General features: G+C 47.7%; 1 protein-coding gene across 1 annotated transcript; it reads left to right on the top strand.

Moving 5' to 3' along the window:
• Positions 1-338: 338 nt before the first annotated feature.
• On the top strand, positions 339-11,877 carry LOC104558741 (homeobox protein SIX4). The gene is made up of 3 exons (XM_061998231.1): positions 339-1,226; positions 2,880-3,568; positions 5,933-11,877. Exons 1-3 carry the CDS (start codon positions 370-372, stop codon positions 6,727-6,729), a joined length of 2,343 nt encoding a protein of 780 aa, XP_061854215.1. The 5' UTR covers positions 339-369; the 3' UTR covers positions 6,730-11,877.
• Positions 11,878-16,116: the final 4,239 nt, after the last annotated feature.

Raw genomic sequence — 16,116 nt, 5'->3', positions numbered from 1 at the left:
GAGCCGCTTGATTGACGGTTGCCCTGGAGACGCGCGAGCCCCCGCCCCCCCGGCGCGCCGTAGCCAATGGGCGGGCGCGGCAGGGCCAGCAGGCTGCGGTGCCATATAGTATTGCAGCGGGGCTGGGAGTCACGTTGGGGGGAGCTGCGGAGAGGAGCCCGTTTACACTACTTTGCTATAGCAGCTATCTTTAATGGTTATTGCGTGGCCGGGAGGAAACCTGATCGGCTAGCGCCGGCCGAAACCAGGAGGAGGAGTGGACTTTTCAGAGAGATAGGAAGGGGGGAGAGGAGGAGAAGGGGACGGGGGGAAGGGGAAAAAAAAATAGAAGAGGAGAGGGGAAAAAAAAAAAGGAAAGCAAACCGAAATATGTCTGCTGCCTCCCCCACGGACGAGATCACGAGCGCGGTGGAGATCAAGCAGGAAAATGTGATGGAAATCCTCTCTGAAGCCAGCAAGGTGCCCCCCGACGGGGCTACGGCGGGAGCCCTCAACCCCGCGCCACCGCCCCCACCCGCCGCAGCCCCGTTCCCCATGGAGCACGCAGGCTCCGCCGCCGCCGGGGAGGAGGGAGCCGCGGACCAGGTACTGCTCCACACAGAACTCCTGGCCAGGAGTCACCACGCTGCCTCCTCTCCCTCTTCTTCTTCTTCCTCCTCCTCTTCCTCGCAGACCCCCCTGGCCTTCTCTCCGGACCACGTCGCCTGCGTCTGTGAGGCACTGCAGCAAGGTGGGAACCTGGACCGCCTGGCTAGGTTTCTGTGGTCTTTGCCCCCGAGCGATCTGCTACGTGGCAACGAGAGCTTGATGAAAGCCCGGGCGCTGGTGGCTTTCCACCAAGGCATCTATGCTGAGCTCTACAGCATCCTGGAGAGCCACAACTTCGACTCCTCCAACCACCCGCTCCTGCAGGAGCTCTGGTACAAAGCTCGCTACACCGAGGCGGAGCGAGCCCGGGGCAGACCCCTGGGGGCGGTGGACAAGTACAGGCTGCGAAGGAAATACCCTCTGCCCAGGACGATCTGGGACGGCGAGGAAACAGTCTACTGCTTCAAGGAGAAGTCTCGCAACGCGCTGAAGGAGTTCTACAAACAGAGTCGGTACCCCTCACCGGCCGCGAAGCGCAACCTGGCCAAGATCACCGGGCTGTCCCTCACCCAGGTCAGCAACTGGTTCAAGAACCGCAGGCAGCGAGACCGCAACCCTTCCGAGACCCAGTCCAAAAGGTGAGGGCAAACTTTCCTCCCCGCCCCCTCTCCCGCCTGCCTTCCCTCTCCCGGCTCTTTCTTCCATTGCAAACATGGCGCTTACCTTCGATGCGACTCGTCCTCCCCTCCTTCCCCCCTCCCCGCTCCCTCGCTCCCAACACACCCACCCGGCCCGGGCACGCAGGCATGCGAGCCGCGGGGAGGCAGCGCGGAGAAACTTCCCGGCCCCACCGCCCCCTTCCACCTCCCGGCGCTCCGTACTCCCGCCGCGCCCGGCCCGCGCCGCCACCTCTCCCCCGCGGCCCGGGGGAGCCGCCGGCGGACAGCGGCGGCACGGCGGGCTGCGGACGGGAGGGGAGGCGGCGGTGGGGGTGTTATTTGCTTCCCCCTCTTGTTTTTATTTAATTGTCGCGCCTGACAGAGTTAATCATTGACGGCGTCCGGAGGACGCACGGGGGTGTGGGGTCCTGCCGCTCACTCTGTTTTGAAACCTGACTCGGGAGCGGGCCGGGCTCGAGTTTCAGCGGGGGAGCGGGGCCGGCCGCGCCGGGCCTCAGCGGCGGCACCGCCGAGCTCGGCCAGCAGCAGGCCTCCGCCTCTAGCCCCGCGGCCGTTTGCTCCCCGAGGGGCGGGAGAGCCTCCCCCGCTGCGCCCGGCCCGGGACTCTGTTCCCCCCTCGCCGCGTCTCGCTCCTCGCGGGCGGAGGGGCCGCGGCGGGGGCTCGGCGCCGCGAGACGGGCAGGTGGAGGTGACCTCCGCGCTCCCGCCCCCCTCCTTCCTCCCGGGGCAGGGACGGGAAGCGAAGGGGGGGGAGAAAGCGGGGAGAGGGGGAGGAAGGGAGAAGAGAGGAAAGGAGGGAAAAAAGCGGCGGTCGGCGCAGGGCCCCAAGGCGTTTCTCAACCAAGGGCGCGATTGTGCTGCCGCGGCCCCCTCTCCGCGGGACACATCAAAGGGCGAGTGGTCGAGGGGGGGAGGGAGCGACCGAAAAATGCAGTTGAGGGCGGACCAGGCGGCATGAAAAAAAAAAAAAGCCAAAAAACCCCCACAAACCCCCATCGGAGCTCCGGGCGGAGGGGCTCGGCGGGGCCGGGCGGCGGCGGCCCGGGCCGGCCCTGCGGGGCGCGGCACAAAGGCCGCCCCCCCCCGCTCCTCGGGCCGCCGGGCACTGCCTGAGGTCCCGCAGGCGGCACCCAGGGACGGTGCAGGCCCGGCCCCCAGCGGGGCCTCCCTCCTTCCCCCTGGCCGGGGGCGGTGGGGGGCCCGGGGCTGGCCCTCGCGCGGCCGGCCCTCGCCCACCTCCTGCAGCTGCCTCCCAGCCATGTACCAAATGGCTGCGGTCGGTCTCACACGTGTGGGCACTCTGGGCCGGCAGAGGGGTCCCAAGCAGCCCCCTGCGGAAGCCAGGGTCAGATGGCCGAGGAGGAGGGATTTATTTACACGTCCACCACCCAGCCTGTAAAGTTTCTTCTCGGCGAGCATTTGATTTGATGTGTCCTTTTCTGATAAACCTTCCCCTTAACTTGGAAAACAAAAAAAATCACTTGAAGTGATTTGTAAAGGCAAAGCAGAAAAAAAAGACGATTCAGAAAACTCTCACAACTGTAGCAGAGCAAAGAGTCCTCCTTGGCATGCTGTGGTAATGCAGTGTCATCTCTCCCTCTCTTCCCATAGCGAGTCAGATGGCAACCCTAGCACAGAAGATGAATCCAGTAAGGGGCAGGAGGATTTATCTCCCCATCCACTCTCCAGCTCATCCGATGGCGTTACCAGCCTCAACCTTCCCAGCCACATGGAGCCCGTCTACATGCAGCAGCTTGGAAACACTAAAATAGCCTTGAGCTCATCTGGTGTCTTGTTGAATGGAAACCTTGTCCCTGCCAGTACCTCTCCTGTGTTTCTCAATGGTAGCTCTTTTCTTCAGGGACCCAACGGTGTCATTCTCAATGGACTCAGCGTGGGGACTTCACAGACGGTTACCTTAAACTCGCCCAAAACCACATCGAGCATTGTGAGCAACAGTGTGTCCATTACTGACATATTGTCGTCTTCATCAGAAGATGTTAAGGACGTCAAACTTCTTCAGGCTTCCGTCCCTAATGCCACAGCAGCCACGTTCAGCCCCAGCAACATCCCGGTCTCATTCCCAGGATTGATACCGAGCTCAGAGGTGAAAAGGGAAAGCGTACAAACTGCTGCTTCCCAAGATGGAGGCTCCGTAGTTACTTTTACTGCTCCTGTCCAAATAAACCAGTATGGCATTGTCCAGATCCCCAATTCAGGAACAAACGGCCAGCTGCTGAACGGAAGCATCGGTTTTCCTTCTCTACAGCTGCCTTCTGTTTCTGTGGCAACTTCACAAGGTAAAAGTTTTGTTTCTTACAGTAGGAGGTATGAGGAAAAGTTGAAATCAGACACATGTCGCATTTTAGAAGCTTGTCATCCATTTCCTTCAAAGTGCCACAACTGTATCTCGGCCACAGCCACATGCATCACATCACCTTTGCCTTCCTTTATAGAGGGTTATGCTCGCGGGCAGACTTACATGAGGCTCAGCTCCTCTACTAAGAGCAGAGAAGGAAGTCTGGTATTTTACATCTCTTCCATCTCATACTGTCTCAGAAGTCTATGATACCAGCCTTCACAAATACTTGTAAACTTCAGACATTTCAGCAATTCAGAATATTGCCCATTTGCCACTGAATCTCTCTAATGAGAAGATTCATAAAACTGAAAATTGCAGCAGCTGGAAACTGTTACAGTTGTTGTTCTTGTGGTGGTTGTTTTGGGTTTTTGGGGTTTTTTTAACCAAAGCATTTCATAAAAATAGATTTTTAAGTGACTATAGACACAACAGGAGCAAGCAGTTAACACTCATACATTTTGTGTCCTGTAATTAAGAGAGATTAAATTGCAAGGAAACAATAGAAATATGCAATAGCTCGTAGATAAAAACACAAGGGTATTTGGATAAAACTGCCCTCAGTCCAAGGGAAATATGTCATTGCAGGTTCATGTGCCAAGTGTGCAGGCTCCTCCCCAAGTTTGCTTTAGAGTTTAACATAACATAGCCTGAAACTTGCAGCTAGCCAGGAAGAGTCCCAGGGAGCACAAGCTTAGTTCTGGATCCTTGTTTTGAAGTAGGTCGGTTATAAAGCAGTTACCAGCTTTGTTACTCATTAGCCACTGTATCTTTGGTTATGAAAATTATTAAACTCAAATGAGTCTCTCCAATTTCAGGAGCAGTGAGTACAAGAGGAAAATCAAACTATGCTCATTATTAGTTTATTTGAATTAAACGTGGATAGGGAGTGAATTATTCTCGCTGCTAATACAGGGAGGAGCACTGAAGCTGTGCAAACACATTTTAAGTGGATGCAGTTATAAGATCTTAAAATGTGGTGCTCACAGTCACTGAATTTACTAGTACGTAGTTTAACCAAGATGAAAAAGAGAAGCAATTTAGTCTGAACACCACCTGTAATTACAAAAGCCATTTAATCCGCATGCTCGAAGGCATAAACTGACAGCCAGCAAAGGTGAGAAAGAAAGTTCTGTCCGTGACTACTGCATTTGAAAGTCCTAAGATTCATAATAAGTTCCTCTCAGAACATTTTCCCCATTGTTAAAAAATACCATTTCCCACAGGAAGGAAAGTGATATAGTGTGGTGCCAAGAAAAGTCAAGATGCGTATTTGCTGCTTTGGTTTCTCTTTGCATTTTCTTAATGTGATAGGCTGGCTGCCTATTCCTACTGAAGTGTGCTGCAGGCTATTCTAAGTAAGCCACATTAAGTGATACGTTATTGCTACATAACTTCCAGTTACCTCACTTTATTCCTCTAGTTCACACATATGAGTAATGTCTTCCAAAAAATTAATCATTGATTAACATAAATTAATAGGGAGCCAAGAAGAAAGAAAATCAACTGTAGCCACTTAAGTTATAGTTAAACTGATTTTGAGAAAGAGAGGTGCTTACAGTCCCAACAGCCAGGAATGATTGATGACATCGTCCAGTAAAAGCAGCTTCACGTCATCTCTGGCCACATATTCCTCCTTTGGCTAACTACAACAGCATGTGAGCAGACTACCTGCTTAGTCAGAGTGGCTTTCATCAAGGGTAGGCAGTGGCTATGTGGATGTGGTGGTAGGGTTAGGCTTTTATGTTTGATAAAGTGAGGTGAAAGGCACTACACCAGTGTGATTAACGGGCTACCTTCTTACTCTGATAGAATTTACTAGGTTTTAACATTTTCTGTATAGGTTGTCTGAGGTGAGTTCTGCCCAGCAGTAGTGGATTTCATGTGACGTGTCTCCAGTTCCCACACAGAAGCTGTAGTCTGTCACTGAACTATCTTTAATAGCTTTTCATGCTTCTATTCTTAGAAATTGAGTGGTGGCAACTAATGAAGGCCAAAGCACGTTCATTTTAATCACGTGGCTGGGGACTATTTACCCCTTCATGAGTGTCTGAAAGATACCTTATATGCCAGAACTTTTTGGTTTTTTTTTCTTTTTAGAAGCACTTTCTATTAACAGCTTTTATTTCTTTGTGCCAAATTTTCTCCCACCTGTGACAAAAAGCCCTGTTCTATGTTGTGTGAACTATGGTGTTACATGTGTATTGCAAACATAAAAAAGACCAAAACATCTTAACAAAATGCCTGCACAGCTCTCTGCCAGCTATAATCTGTGCTTTGCTTTCTTTTGCTTCTGTTTCTCTAGGCAATGTTTCAGTAAATCCCAGCACATCTGATGGAGGAACCTTTACAACTGAGTCTTCAACAGTGCAGCAAGGAAAGGTTTTCTTCAGCCCCCTGGCTCCGAGCGCAGTCGTTTATACGGTTCCCAATTCAGGCCAGGCAGTAGGCTCTGTCAAGCAAGAAGGACTGGAACGAAGCCTTGTGTTTTCTCAGTTGATGCCAGTCAGTCAGAACACGCAACTGAATGTAAACATGTCTTCTGAAAACCTATCCAGTGGAGGACTCCAGTCCCTGGCCTCCTCCTTAGTGAATGTAACGCCCTCACATAATTTTTCCCTCACGCCACCAACTCTTTTAAATGCTGCAGAGCTGAACTCTGGTATCTCGGAGAGCCAGTCCATGTCATCACCTGCAACCAGTACCTCTACCGTGATATCTATCAGCAACACTAACTATGCAACCCTTCAGAACTGTTCCCTCATTACCAGTCAAGATCTGTTGTCCATTTCTACAGCACAGCCCATGCTGGGAGAAATAGTTTCTACAAGTGGAGACCGTGTCAGCCACCCCTCCGCACAAGTACACGAAGATTTTGTCAGAGAGCACAGGTTAGTTCTGCAAGCCGTACCTGACGTCAAAGAGAATTTCTTACCTAATTCTGAGAGTAAGCCAACTGGCAATTTAATGATGCTGGATTCAAAATCCAAGTATGTGATGAATAACATGGTTGACACGGTTTGTGAAGAACTGGAAACGGACAAAAAAGAACTTGCCAAACTGCAGACAGTTCAGATGGATGAAGATATGCAAGACTTGTAATTTCTATTTTTTCCCCCTTGCTTTCTGTTTTAATAGATAAGTCTCCTGTTGAGGCTCTAACAAGCACCAAGTGGGGTTATTGTTTTGTTGGGGTTTTTTTGTTTGTTTGGGCAGTTGTTGGTTTTGTTTTTTTCATTTAAAGAAAACAGAAGAACATTTAACTGGTCTGAATTGATGTACAGAGGAATCTCCAGCGATGGAATTATGTTGCCACACTTGGTTTGCATGCAGTATTCTCTTTTAAGCAGCTTAAAGGAGAAAGGAAATGCCAGGGCAAGTACCAAACAAATGGGTACAGGTTTGGCTAAGAGAGACTACTCTGATAATTTAACTAGACTCTCCATAGTACAATATGCTCTCAACAGTAAGTATACACTCCTAACTTTAGGTAGAAAACCAAGATCTCTCTCCAGAAAGGTAGAAACAATGCAGTCAGTTTTGCTGTTTACTTCTAGTCTGTGGGCATTGAGAAGTTTTTAAGGAACTCTAGACGATACCTCACCGGCTACTTTTATGTTGTTTGAGGTTAAGAAACGAAACAAAATCATAAATAATATTGTTACTGCTGTGTTTTGTTTTGTTGGTTTTTTTTTTCTCCCAGCAGACCTGCATTCAAACCAAAAATCTTCATCAAACACTTATAGGTTTCTAAATGCTACAGCTAGCATTTTGTCAGTGCACCAGAAAAGGCATCGTTCGAAACTCTAGTTGTACGACTCCGAAGCTTTCTCTCCAGTATGAATGTAAATATTGTTTCAGTTCTTATAAAGGAGACTTTTTTAAAATTAGTACAATGGATTTTATTTATGGTTTATGTTCCCTTTCACTTTAGACACAATGCATTGGAAAGGAAAACGTTTTCTGGCTGTTTAATTTATTTTTATTGTTTGAGCAGGAAGTAAACGTAGTTATTTCTGACAAGGTTTTACTTTTTTTGTAGTTTATCAAGCAATAGACTGTAAAAGTAAAATGTTAATCACACTGAAACTAGAAAATGAACTCCCAGTCTCACAAACCCAGGAGGTCCCTGTCTCTTCCCCCTCTGTCTTTGTGTTCAGGTGGTTTTTTTGTTTGTTTTGTTAGTAATTTGCTATTTAGTTGAACCTTTCTGTGTATTTTTTACAGAATTCCATGTGCCTTTCTTCCTAGTGGCCTTACCTTTGTTACTAAAGCACAGTGGCAGGAGGAATAAAAACACTGATTTGCAAATATCCGTCCTCAGGGCCAAATCCTGATGCCTTACTTCTGCAAGTATAGCCGCAGACTTCGGTGCCCCTACTTGCACGAGTAAGAGGAGTTTTAAGTCCATTGGTCGTCGTGTGTGACATTTACTAGTGGTGCAGAGAGCCAAAGATAGGTCCTTCTGCAGCACGTCAGCAGGGCAGGAGGAGTCCAGAGAGGGACCATGGGCAGAGCAGTTGTGCTGAGGGAAAGGTCTTGGCTCCAGCCTCGGGCAGATGAGCAGGAAAAAGGTTGGATGGGCAGGCTAGGGAAGGGAGCCCTATGTTTACGTGGACCCATGGGCCAAATGGCCCGTGTGGGAGGGCTTCAGCTGCTGTTCGAGCAAGCAGGCCCCCATCCAGGAGTGCACTTAAACATGTATTTATATATCCTTCCAGAATAAGCAGCATGGGGGCTGATGGTGGGAAATGCAGCTGCCCAAAGCAGCCGTGGTCTCTGCCTGGCTCCTCTCCCTTCAGCCTTTTGCACTGTGCCAGGGATAGCAGAAGCAGGCAGGCTCTGGGCAGGTGGAACACGTCTTACCTTTCCTCCAGAGGAGTTTTTGTAGCATGAAAAAGCACATCCATAAGCTTTAATAGAAGAAGAATGCAGATGTATAAAAATGACATGCTGTTAATCTTTGTGGCTTGGATTTGTTTTGTTTTTAATTCTAATGTGAATCTATACAGTAACTAAAGCATTTATTCATCCTCAGCAGGAGCCTGGTCCAAAGCCTTTGGAAGGCTGTGGTAAATGCTTTTGTAAGCTTCTGTGGTCTCTGATTCAGGCTTAGGTCAAAACAAGATCACTTGTAAAGGACAAAAGAAAAAGAAGGGAAAGGAAAGAGAACAGAGGTAGCACATCCCAGACTGTTTCGGTCTTGATTGTTAACTGGCTCTGTGGAAAGCCTTTGAGGAATGAAGGGTTTTCTTCTGTGCGCCGTGAGCATGGCATAGGCATCCTGGCTATTGTTTTGCACTATATTGAATACAGCATGTTTTGTAAGGTATTCTGTGGAACCTCAAAGCTGAGCTCTGTTGGCAATCACTGGAGTCCACGCTGGGAGCCCGAGTCTGTAGAGTTGCAGCGAGAGGGAAGGGCAAGTGTGCAAGGTGTGCACATTGCCATAGTACCGAGTCACTGATGCTCTGCAAGCAGAAGCAGCCCAGAGGCTGCTCCCAAGCAAAAAAAGTTGTTTAAGGCAAGCTCTTTAAATGAGAGATTATCACAAGCAGAGCATGGAGCTATATGTTCCCCTGGCACAACTCCCCTTGACATTCATAGGGATCTCCACGTGAATAGGGAATTGGATAGTCCAGAGTTCTCTGCCCTGCTTGTTTATCTGCTTGCTGGGCTCTAGCACAAGCACTCTGCCTCTCACCTTTTCTTCACCCATAAAACCAAGGTGCTGGTGTGGATAACAGCTGTATGAGTTTGCATGAATTTGTTCAGCCGTTAGGAAAGCTAGAAGGACCCTGTGTCTTTGTCATATTAGTGGAGAATGTGTGTGGCTCTGAAGGGAGATGTTTGGGGCTTAACATTTTCTCTGTGAAGCTCAGACTATATTTGGAGACAAGCTAGAGAGCATTTCAGAGCCCTCTCGGTTGTTGATGTGATCAGGTCTCATAGCTGAGAGGACTGTGGTGTTACGCCAGTACCTGTTACTTTAATTTTTCCTCCTTTGCATTTGTTGTGTTACTGAGGTTCTGAATTCCATAGCTTTGCAGCACAGTTGGCAATGAAAACTGTGTGTGCTGTTACAGTGGCGTGTAGTTTGGAGTGTCTGGTACTTCTGGTAGGAGATTTCTCCATGGGAGCGGAGAATGTACATAAAAGCATTGGACTGGGACAAAGTAAGATGAATCTATTCTAGTCTTCCAGATATCCAGTAACTTATTTTATTATTATGTTTTACTACTTCTTTTTCCCATTGAAAATAAGTGTCATTCCCTCCAGATAACGTAGTTATAACCTCCTGTTTTCTGCAGGTACATATGCACAATATAAACACTCATTGCACGGTACAGTGTTTTTTAAATAGATATTTAAATAGTAGTTTTACTCCTACTGTAAAATAAGGGTCAGTTTTTATTATGTGGCCCTCAAGCAAGCAGGCTAACTGCTCTAAATAGACAGTACACAAAGTCCCAATAAGCGTCTGGGGCTGGATCTTTGGCTGCTGTAAATAAGGCATTGCTCCACTGATCCCCAAACTGAGGATTTTACACGGTGTTAAGGGGTGGACCTGCTTTGGCAGGGGGGTTGGAGTAGGTGGTCTCTAGAGGTCCCTTCCAACCCCTACCATTCTGTGGTTCTGTGATATGGATGCTCATCTCCCTCACATGTGAGTGGCAGTGAGTGTCCAAGCCCCACAGACAGTCCTTATTATCACATTCTGTTATTTAAATGGAAAGTATGTCTATCTGGCATACATGTCCCTTCTCTCTCTCTGTCTCTGCCCCTCTCAGGAATGGATGAGAATAAAAGATCATTTCAACTTCATTATGTTTGTAACTTGTTAGTCCACTGGAAATCTTACAGGAAACATTGCCAAATTCTGCTACTTCTCTAGTCCTAGACTCAGCTTTGAGAAAATATAGTTAAAGCAAATTCCTACAAAGCATGATGTTAAAAACCCCTTTATTCTTTACAACTTAAAGCTGCCTCTGTTTCACCCAGAGAAACAGAATATATTAAATTGAATTCTCAGTCTGGACTATTTGCAGCATTATTCCTGTGGTCTTTCCCAAAAGGACATTTCAGCCACAGAAATCACAGATGTTGTCGGCCAGGTCCTCGGCTGGGCTCTACTAGCACAGTCCCACTGACTTCACTGTCCTTCCCCACCAGCCGGGAGTATGGTCCATTCATTTCATTGGAGCTGGGTCAGGGATGGATTAGGCCCAGTGTACAAAGATATCTATTTGGCAGCATGAACCAGTGCACAAGGATGACAGACGACTGAACAGTCACAGTCTATCAAAGCACATACCTCTTTTCATTTACTGCTTTACCCTACCTGTGGATTCAGGAAGACACGTTCAGAAAGTTATTTTACCCAGAAGTAAGGACCTCTTGTTGTTGTTAGTGTCAATCCTAGATGAAGGACAATAACTAACAGGTTCTGACTTCAAATCCTGCAAAATCACCTCAATAACTGTTTTCAGGTAAATTAAGCAGGACAGAATTTGGCCCCCTGAGTGCAGAAGCTTTTCTCAAATGTAGGTTTCCAGTGTCTGTGCACTGTTCTTAGCAGGGGCAGATGAAATGCCAAGAGAGTGCATCCCTCTAGTTTGATATTAAAAATGGGCAGGATTCCCAGGGGCATGAATTGCCTAGTGCTTGTGGTCGAGAAGCATCTCAAATCATAAAAAGAATAGTGATTCTCTAACTCTGGAAACAAAAGTAATTACATTTTACAAGCAACGAGACCCAAAGTCTTCCTGTATCCCCTAGCAGTTATTATCTTGAAGGATATTTTATACCTTACTTGTATGTTTCATATAATTTAAAACTCGCTTCTTCTTAACTCAAGGAGGGAGTGAATCTTCTGTCTTTCAGGATTCACATTCAGAGGATGTTTGTTTGTTCTTTTGCTGCATGTACTGTTTGTCCAGAACTAACCAATTATTTCTGTGATGTGGGTTTATTGTGCCTTACAACAAATATGAAACTTAATCAGAATGTACGCATTAGAGGAGGGAATAACCAGAAGACTTTACTGCACTGTTAGGTGATGCTGCCCCAGAGTGTATCATCAAACGTATCTGTGCTTAATTACCCAACCAAAGAGATCTAAAGTATGTATGTTTGTTGTACTGTAATAGGGGTTTGTGCCTGGACAATTAAGTGTTTTATTTGTATTCTGAGATGATGTGAACTTATTTTTCTAAACACTATACTGAATAAACTTTATATTTATACACATCTTGTGTAAATATTTATGTTTGGATACAATGAGGGGGCTTTTAATTTTGTGTTAGAAAAGCAATCTAAAGTAGAAACTTGGCCTTTCATGTCTCACTGTGATCGAGGAACGCCTGTGCTCACCAGAGAATTGATCTAAAGCTTACTCGAGCTAGAATGAGACTTCCTGTTGACTTGAGTGGGTTTTGTCAGACCCTAACTTTGCTTCCAAATCTTATTTCATATCAAAATGAAATAGCTGTATTAACTCTGCATCTCAAACCAAATTTATACCAGAATTAAAGAGATACTGTTAAAATGTATTTCCACCTACTAGTTAGGACTAGTAAGTATTTACTCACGGCTCCCAGGGCATTGGGATGCTTTCTATGTCAGGGTTTCTGTTTGGGTAGGTAAACTCCTGTTTGCTACATTTGTGTTTGAAGTTGTCCTTTAACATGTTGGTTGGTATCAGACCTGGTTTTGGCATGCTTGCTATTGAAGGGTTTAAACACATCACCATATCACTTCAGGTCTATGCTCCAAGTAGTGGAATTGCCTAGTTATGATTTTGGTGCTAAAATGAGTGATAACAAGTTCAAGCAGTCTAACCTGTAGAGGTGAAATAGTTCCTTTCATTGAAGCTATATCTGCATTAAGAAATACTTAACAGCTTGTACATGCCAGCAGCAAAACATCCTTTCACCCCCTAAATTGTTATTTACTCCATAGGAAGCAAGATGAGGTCTGCCAGATGAATTAAGTAGTCAGATCCAGTTGTATATACCTACTGCACTTTTAATCACAAAGACATTACCTTTCCTACTGTTCCTCACCACTCCTCCCTCTTTCCTCTTCACAGCAGCCGCGTCCCGCGCGCACCTCACAGCACTGCCAACAGCAGTCCTGGGGCAAAGCGCAAGGAGCTGAGAGTATGTCTGCCTGGGGGTGACCTCCTCACTCTGCAGCTGCCAAAGTAAATCCAGTAACCAGGGAACAGCCCTAAGGTAGAGACAATTGCCCTGTTGCCCAACTCCTTTTCCTTTCCAGAAGCAGCGTGCCTGAATCAATCCTCCTGTTGCTGTGCTTTGGTTGTGCCCAAGCGGTAGGACAGCGGTAGTATTTCCCTGCCCTACAGATACCAAAATCTCGATGGATCCCTGGACAGCAGCTGCCTTCCAGCTTTGCTTGGAGCAGGGGCTTGAGGGTCTGAAGCAGCTTTTCTTCTCATTCCTGCCTTGTGACACAGCCAGGGGAAGAACCGCTGCTGGGGATGGCTCCCTCTGGGGGAGATCCCGTCTGTGAGGGGGTTTCTGGCTGCATAGCTCCCACACTCTCTACCAGACAAAGTGCAGGGCTCTGAGGGCAACTAAGAAGCGGAAAGTCTCAGCGTATGCAAATGTCAGAATTCTCCCTGAGCAGCCACCCATGCGGTATGCAGGATGAATCATGTCCTAACGGAGCGCATTCCTGCTACTTTGGAGGGCTTTGCAGATGTGTTCCAGGTCACCCTGGGCGAGAAAACCACACACAGCCACGGTTACTTCTTCCCTGGCAGCTTGTGTGCAGATGGAGAAAAGGGGGACAGCACCTTCAGAAGGGTGGGCAGATGCCCCTCCGAGCCTCCTTTCACACAGGGCCTGGGGGTGCTGGAGGGAGGACCAGGGGCTGCCAAGGCAGTAGCTGTGCTAAAGCTGAGAATAGGGAGGCTCAGCTCTTGATCTAGCAGGAGGTCGAGCTGGGAAGGGAGGCAATGTTGGAAGACAGCACTTCTTATCCTCTGTTTCTGGCTGGATTTTCCCCGGTGCCAGATCAGAAGGGAATTTGCCTGCTCCAAGAGGCAGAGGTTGGGTTGGTAAAACAAGACTTCAGTATAAATGTGGAAGGCTTGGAAAGCAAAGGACTCCTTATTGCATCCCCTGTTGTGGTGATCTCTGGCTGCAGAAATCTTTGGGCAGGATTCTTGGGACAGTATATCTCAGTTACGGATACAGATCACATTTTTCATATAAAAATACGTTTAGAAGGAAAATGATTCCCAGAAATAGGAATTCATCTGCCAAACAATGTGCACATAACTGACTTTACACTTCGAGGTGCCAGAAAGTTCAGGAATGAGACCAACAATAAAAACCCAACACACGTGTGAAAAATCTACTACATTAAAGCCAGATTCAATAAAAATAGCACCTAGTTTATATGCTGTGGAAACTGGCACACGCCTGCAAGAGCCCAAAGAAAGAGATAAAATGCTTCAAAGTCACACACGGTCCAGAGGAGCTGAGCAGCACTGGAGCAGGGCTGACGCTTGATAATAACTCGTGGACAATATTCTCATGTGTAAGTACTTTAATTCTTCACCCTGCTACTTCTCAGGCAGAAAAGACCCAATTTGAAATACTTTGAGCTAATCAATAAGCTTTGTTGTTGCAGCCAAAGTGCTTTGCAATAGATCTTCTGTTACCCAAAAGGACTCCAGGATGTTACACCGCACCATATTCTTTTCTGCTTTGTGAACTGATAACCAATTGTTTTGGTGTTAGTGGTATCCCTTCTACCCTTTGCAGCTGTAAAATGCAGCTCCTCCCCTGAGGAGCTTACAGCATACAGAAATAAAAGCAATCTAGGCTGGGAAGAGAGAGCACAGTGAGAAGAGGTAGAGGCAGGTTGCAAAGCCGGGTCTCAAATTCCCCCAATTTCTTTGCCCATTGGCTCACTCCACTTCCCCAGGGCGCCCAGTCTGGCTTGGATGCAATGTTTCTTGACAGCAGGAGGAGTACTCGCTGCTCACACCAAAGCTGAGTTTGCTTCACTATGTTTACAGCCACCTGATGCCAACCGATAGAAGCACAAGCCTCCAGCAAAGTCCTGGTGATAACTAGGCTGGCCCTGGACTGGAATCACTGAGACTGAAAACACTCAGGCTCCAGGAAATCTGCTCCTGTGTGAATCACCCCATGAGGGTGATGCACAGATGGGCCTCAAAGGACTGCAAAGCCACCCACTTCCAGATCAAGGCAAGCTGGGATAGATTTGACTCATCTCCCACAAAGTCCAAGGAACTGAGGGACATGCTCATAGGAGGTGAGGATGGGTTAGTCTGGAGCCTGAGTTGGTTGTGCTCTTTCATCTGTTAAGCCAGTGGTTTCTTAAATTCAAGGACAAATGACAACTAAGACCTCATCTCTGTCCTAGGAAGATGCTGGGGATTCTGTTACTTACTGCTGCCTAAGCAATCAAGGGCAGGCAGGGGAGTCAGAAGGCAGTTCTGGGAGGCAACACTTTCCATACTAAGCCAAGCACATTTACTAGGCATATACAAATAAATAGGTTATTTGTTAAAAAACATGTGTTGTGTTGTGTGCATGCAGCTACAAGTGAGCACTGATTAAGACTCTCAAAAAAAGAAAAAGAATTCCTTACTTTGAGGTTCACTATGAAGTTGCAGAAGATGCAGCCTCTGCTCTCTAGACCCTAGTCCCAAAACTCAACACGTGAACCAGGTCATCTCAAGATCCCCAGACGGGTGCACATTCCCAACCTGCTGCTGAACAGCACCAGAGCACACTGTTCCCCAGCTCAGAGCTGTGGCAGACCAGCAGCAGAGGTTAACAGCTCTATTTGTGCTGCGCTTAGAGGAGAAGTATGCTCAGCAGTATCAGCAAGAGAGATGCAAACTCCAGGGGTCTGCATATGGAGGAATTTACACACATAACACCCCTATGCAGGGAATGACATTAGCCTCCTGAAGGCTTCTGTAGCTCTTCTCTTGCCTATAAATGTAAAAATGATGTCACCAGACTCAAAGTACTGTTTGTGGCGTTTCTGCTTCCTCTCTCACCTGCAGACTTTGCCAAGGAATTTGCCAGATTTGCCAAGGAAGCAGCCAATGCCAGGCCAGAGAAGTAGGGCACACTTTCACACCTCTGCTCATGAGGATGAGTGCTGGATGAGAGACCACAGCAAGTCCAGCCTCTGGGTCAGCAAGCATTCAGGTGTTTCAGCTGAGCCCCCGCAGCATGTTCCCCACAGCTCCTTCTGCTTGGGACACTCCACATAAATTCCATGGGGAGTATATTGAGTTGCTTTCACTTGCTATCTTCTCCACAGCCCCTACAGCCCTCTGCAATACAAGGGAGGTGGGACCCAGGACTCCCAAAAACAGCGGTACCTGGAAATGAGTTGCTGACACCACACTATTTTCAGGTACAGCTTTATCAAGAAGAGCCCAGCCAAGCTGGAAGCAATCCTGGGAGCTCC

This window comes from Colius striatus, chromosome 6 (genome assembly GCF_028858725.1).
Source record: "Colius striatus isolate bColStr4 chromosome 6, bColStr4.1.hap1, whole genome shotgun sequence".
In the NCBI taxonomy this organism is placed as follows: Eukaryota; Metazoa; Chordata; class Aves; order Coliiformes; family Coliidae; genus Colius; species Colius striatus.
The sequence above is the reverse complement of the archived record's forward strand: the minus strand, read 5'-3'. Positions and strand labels throughout refer to the sequence as shown.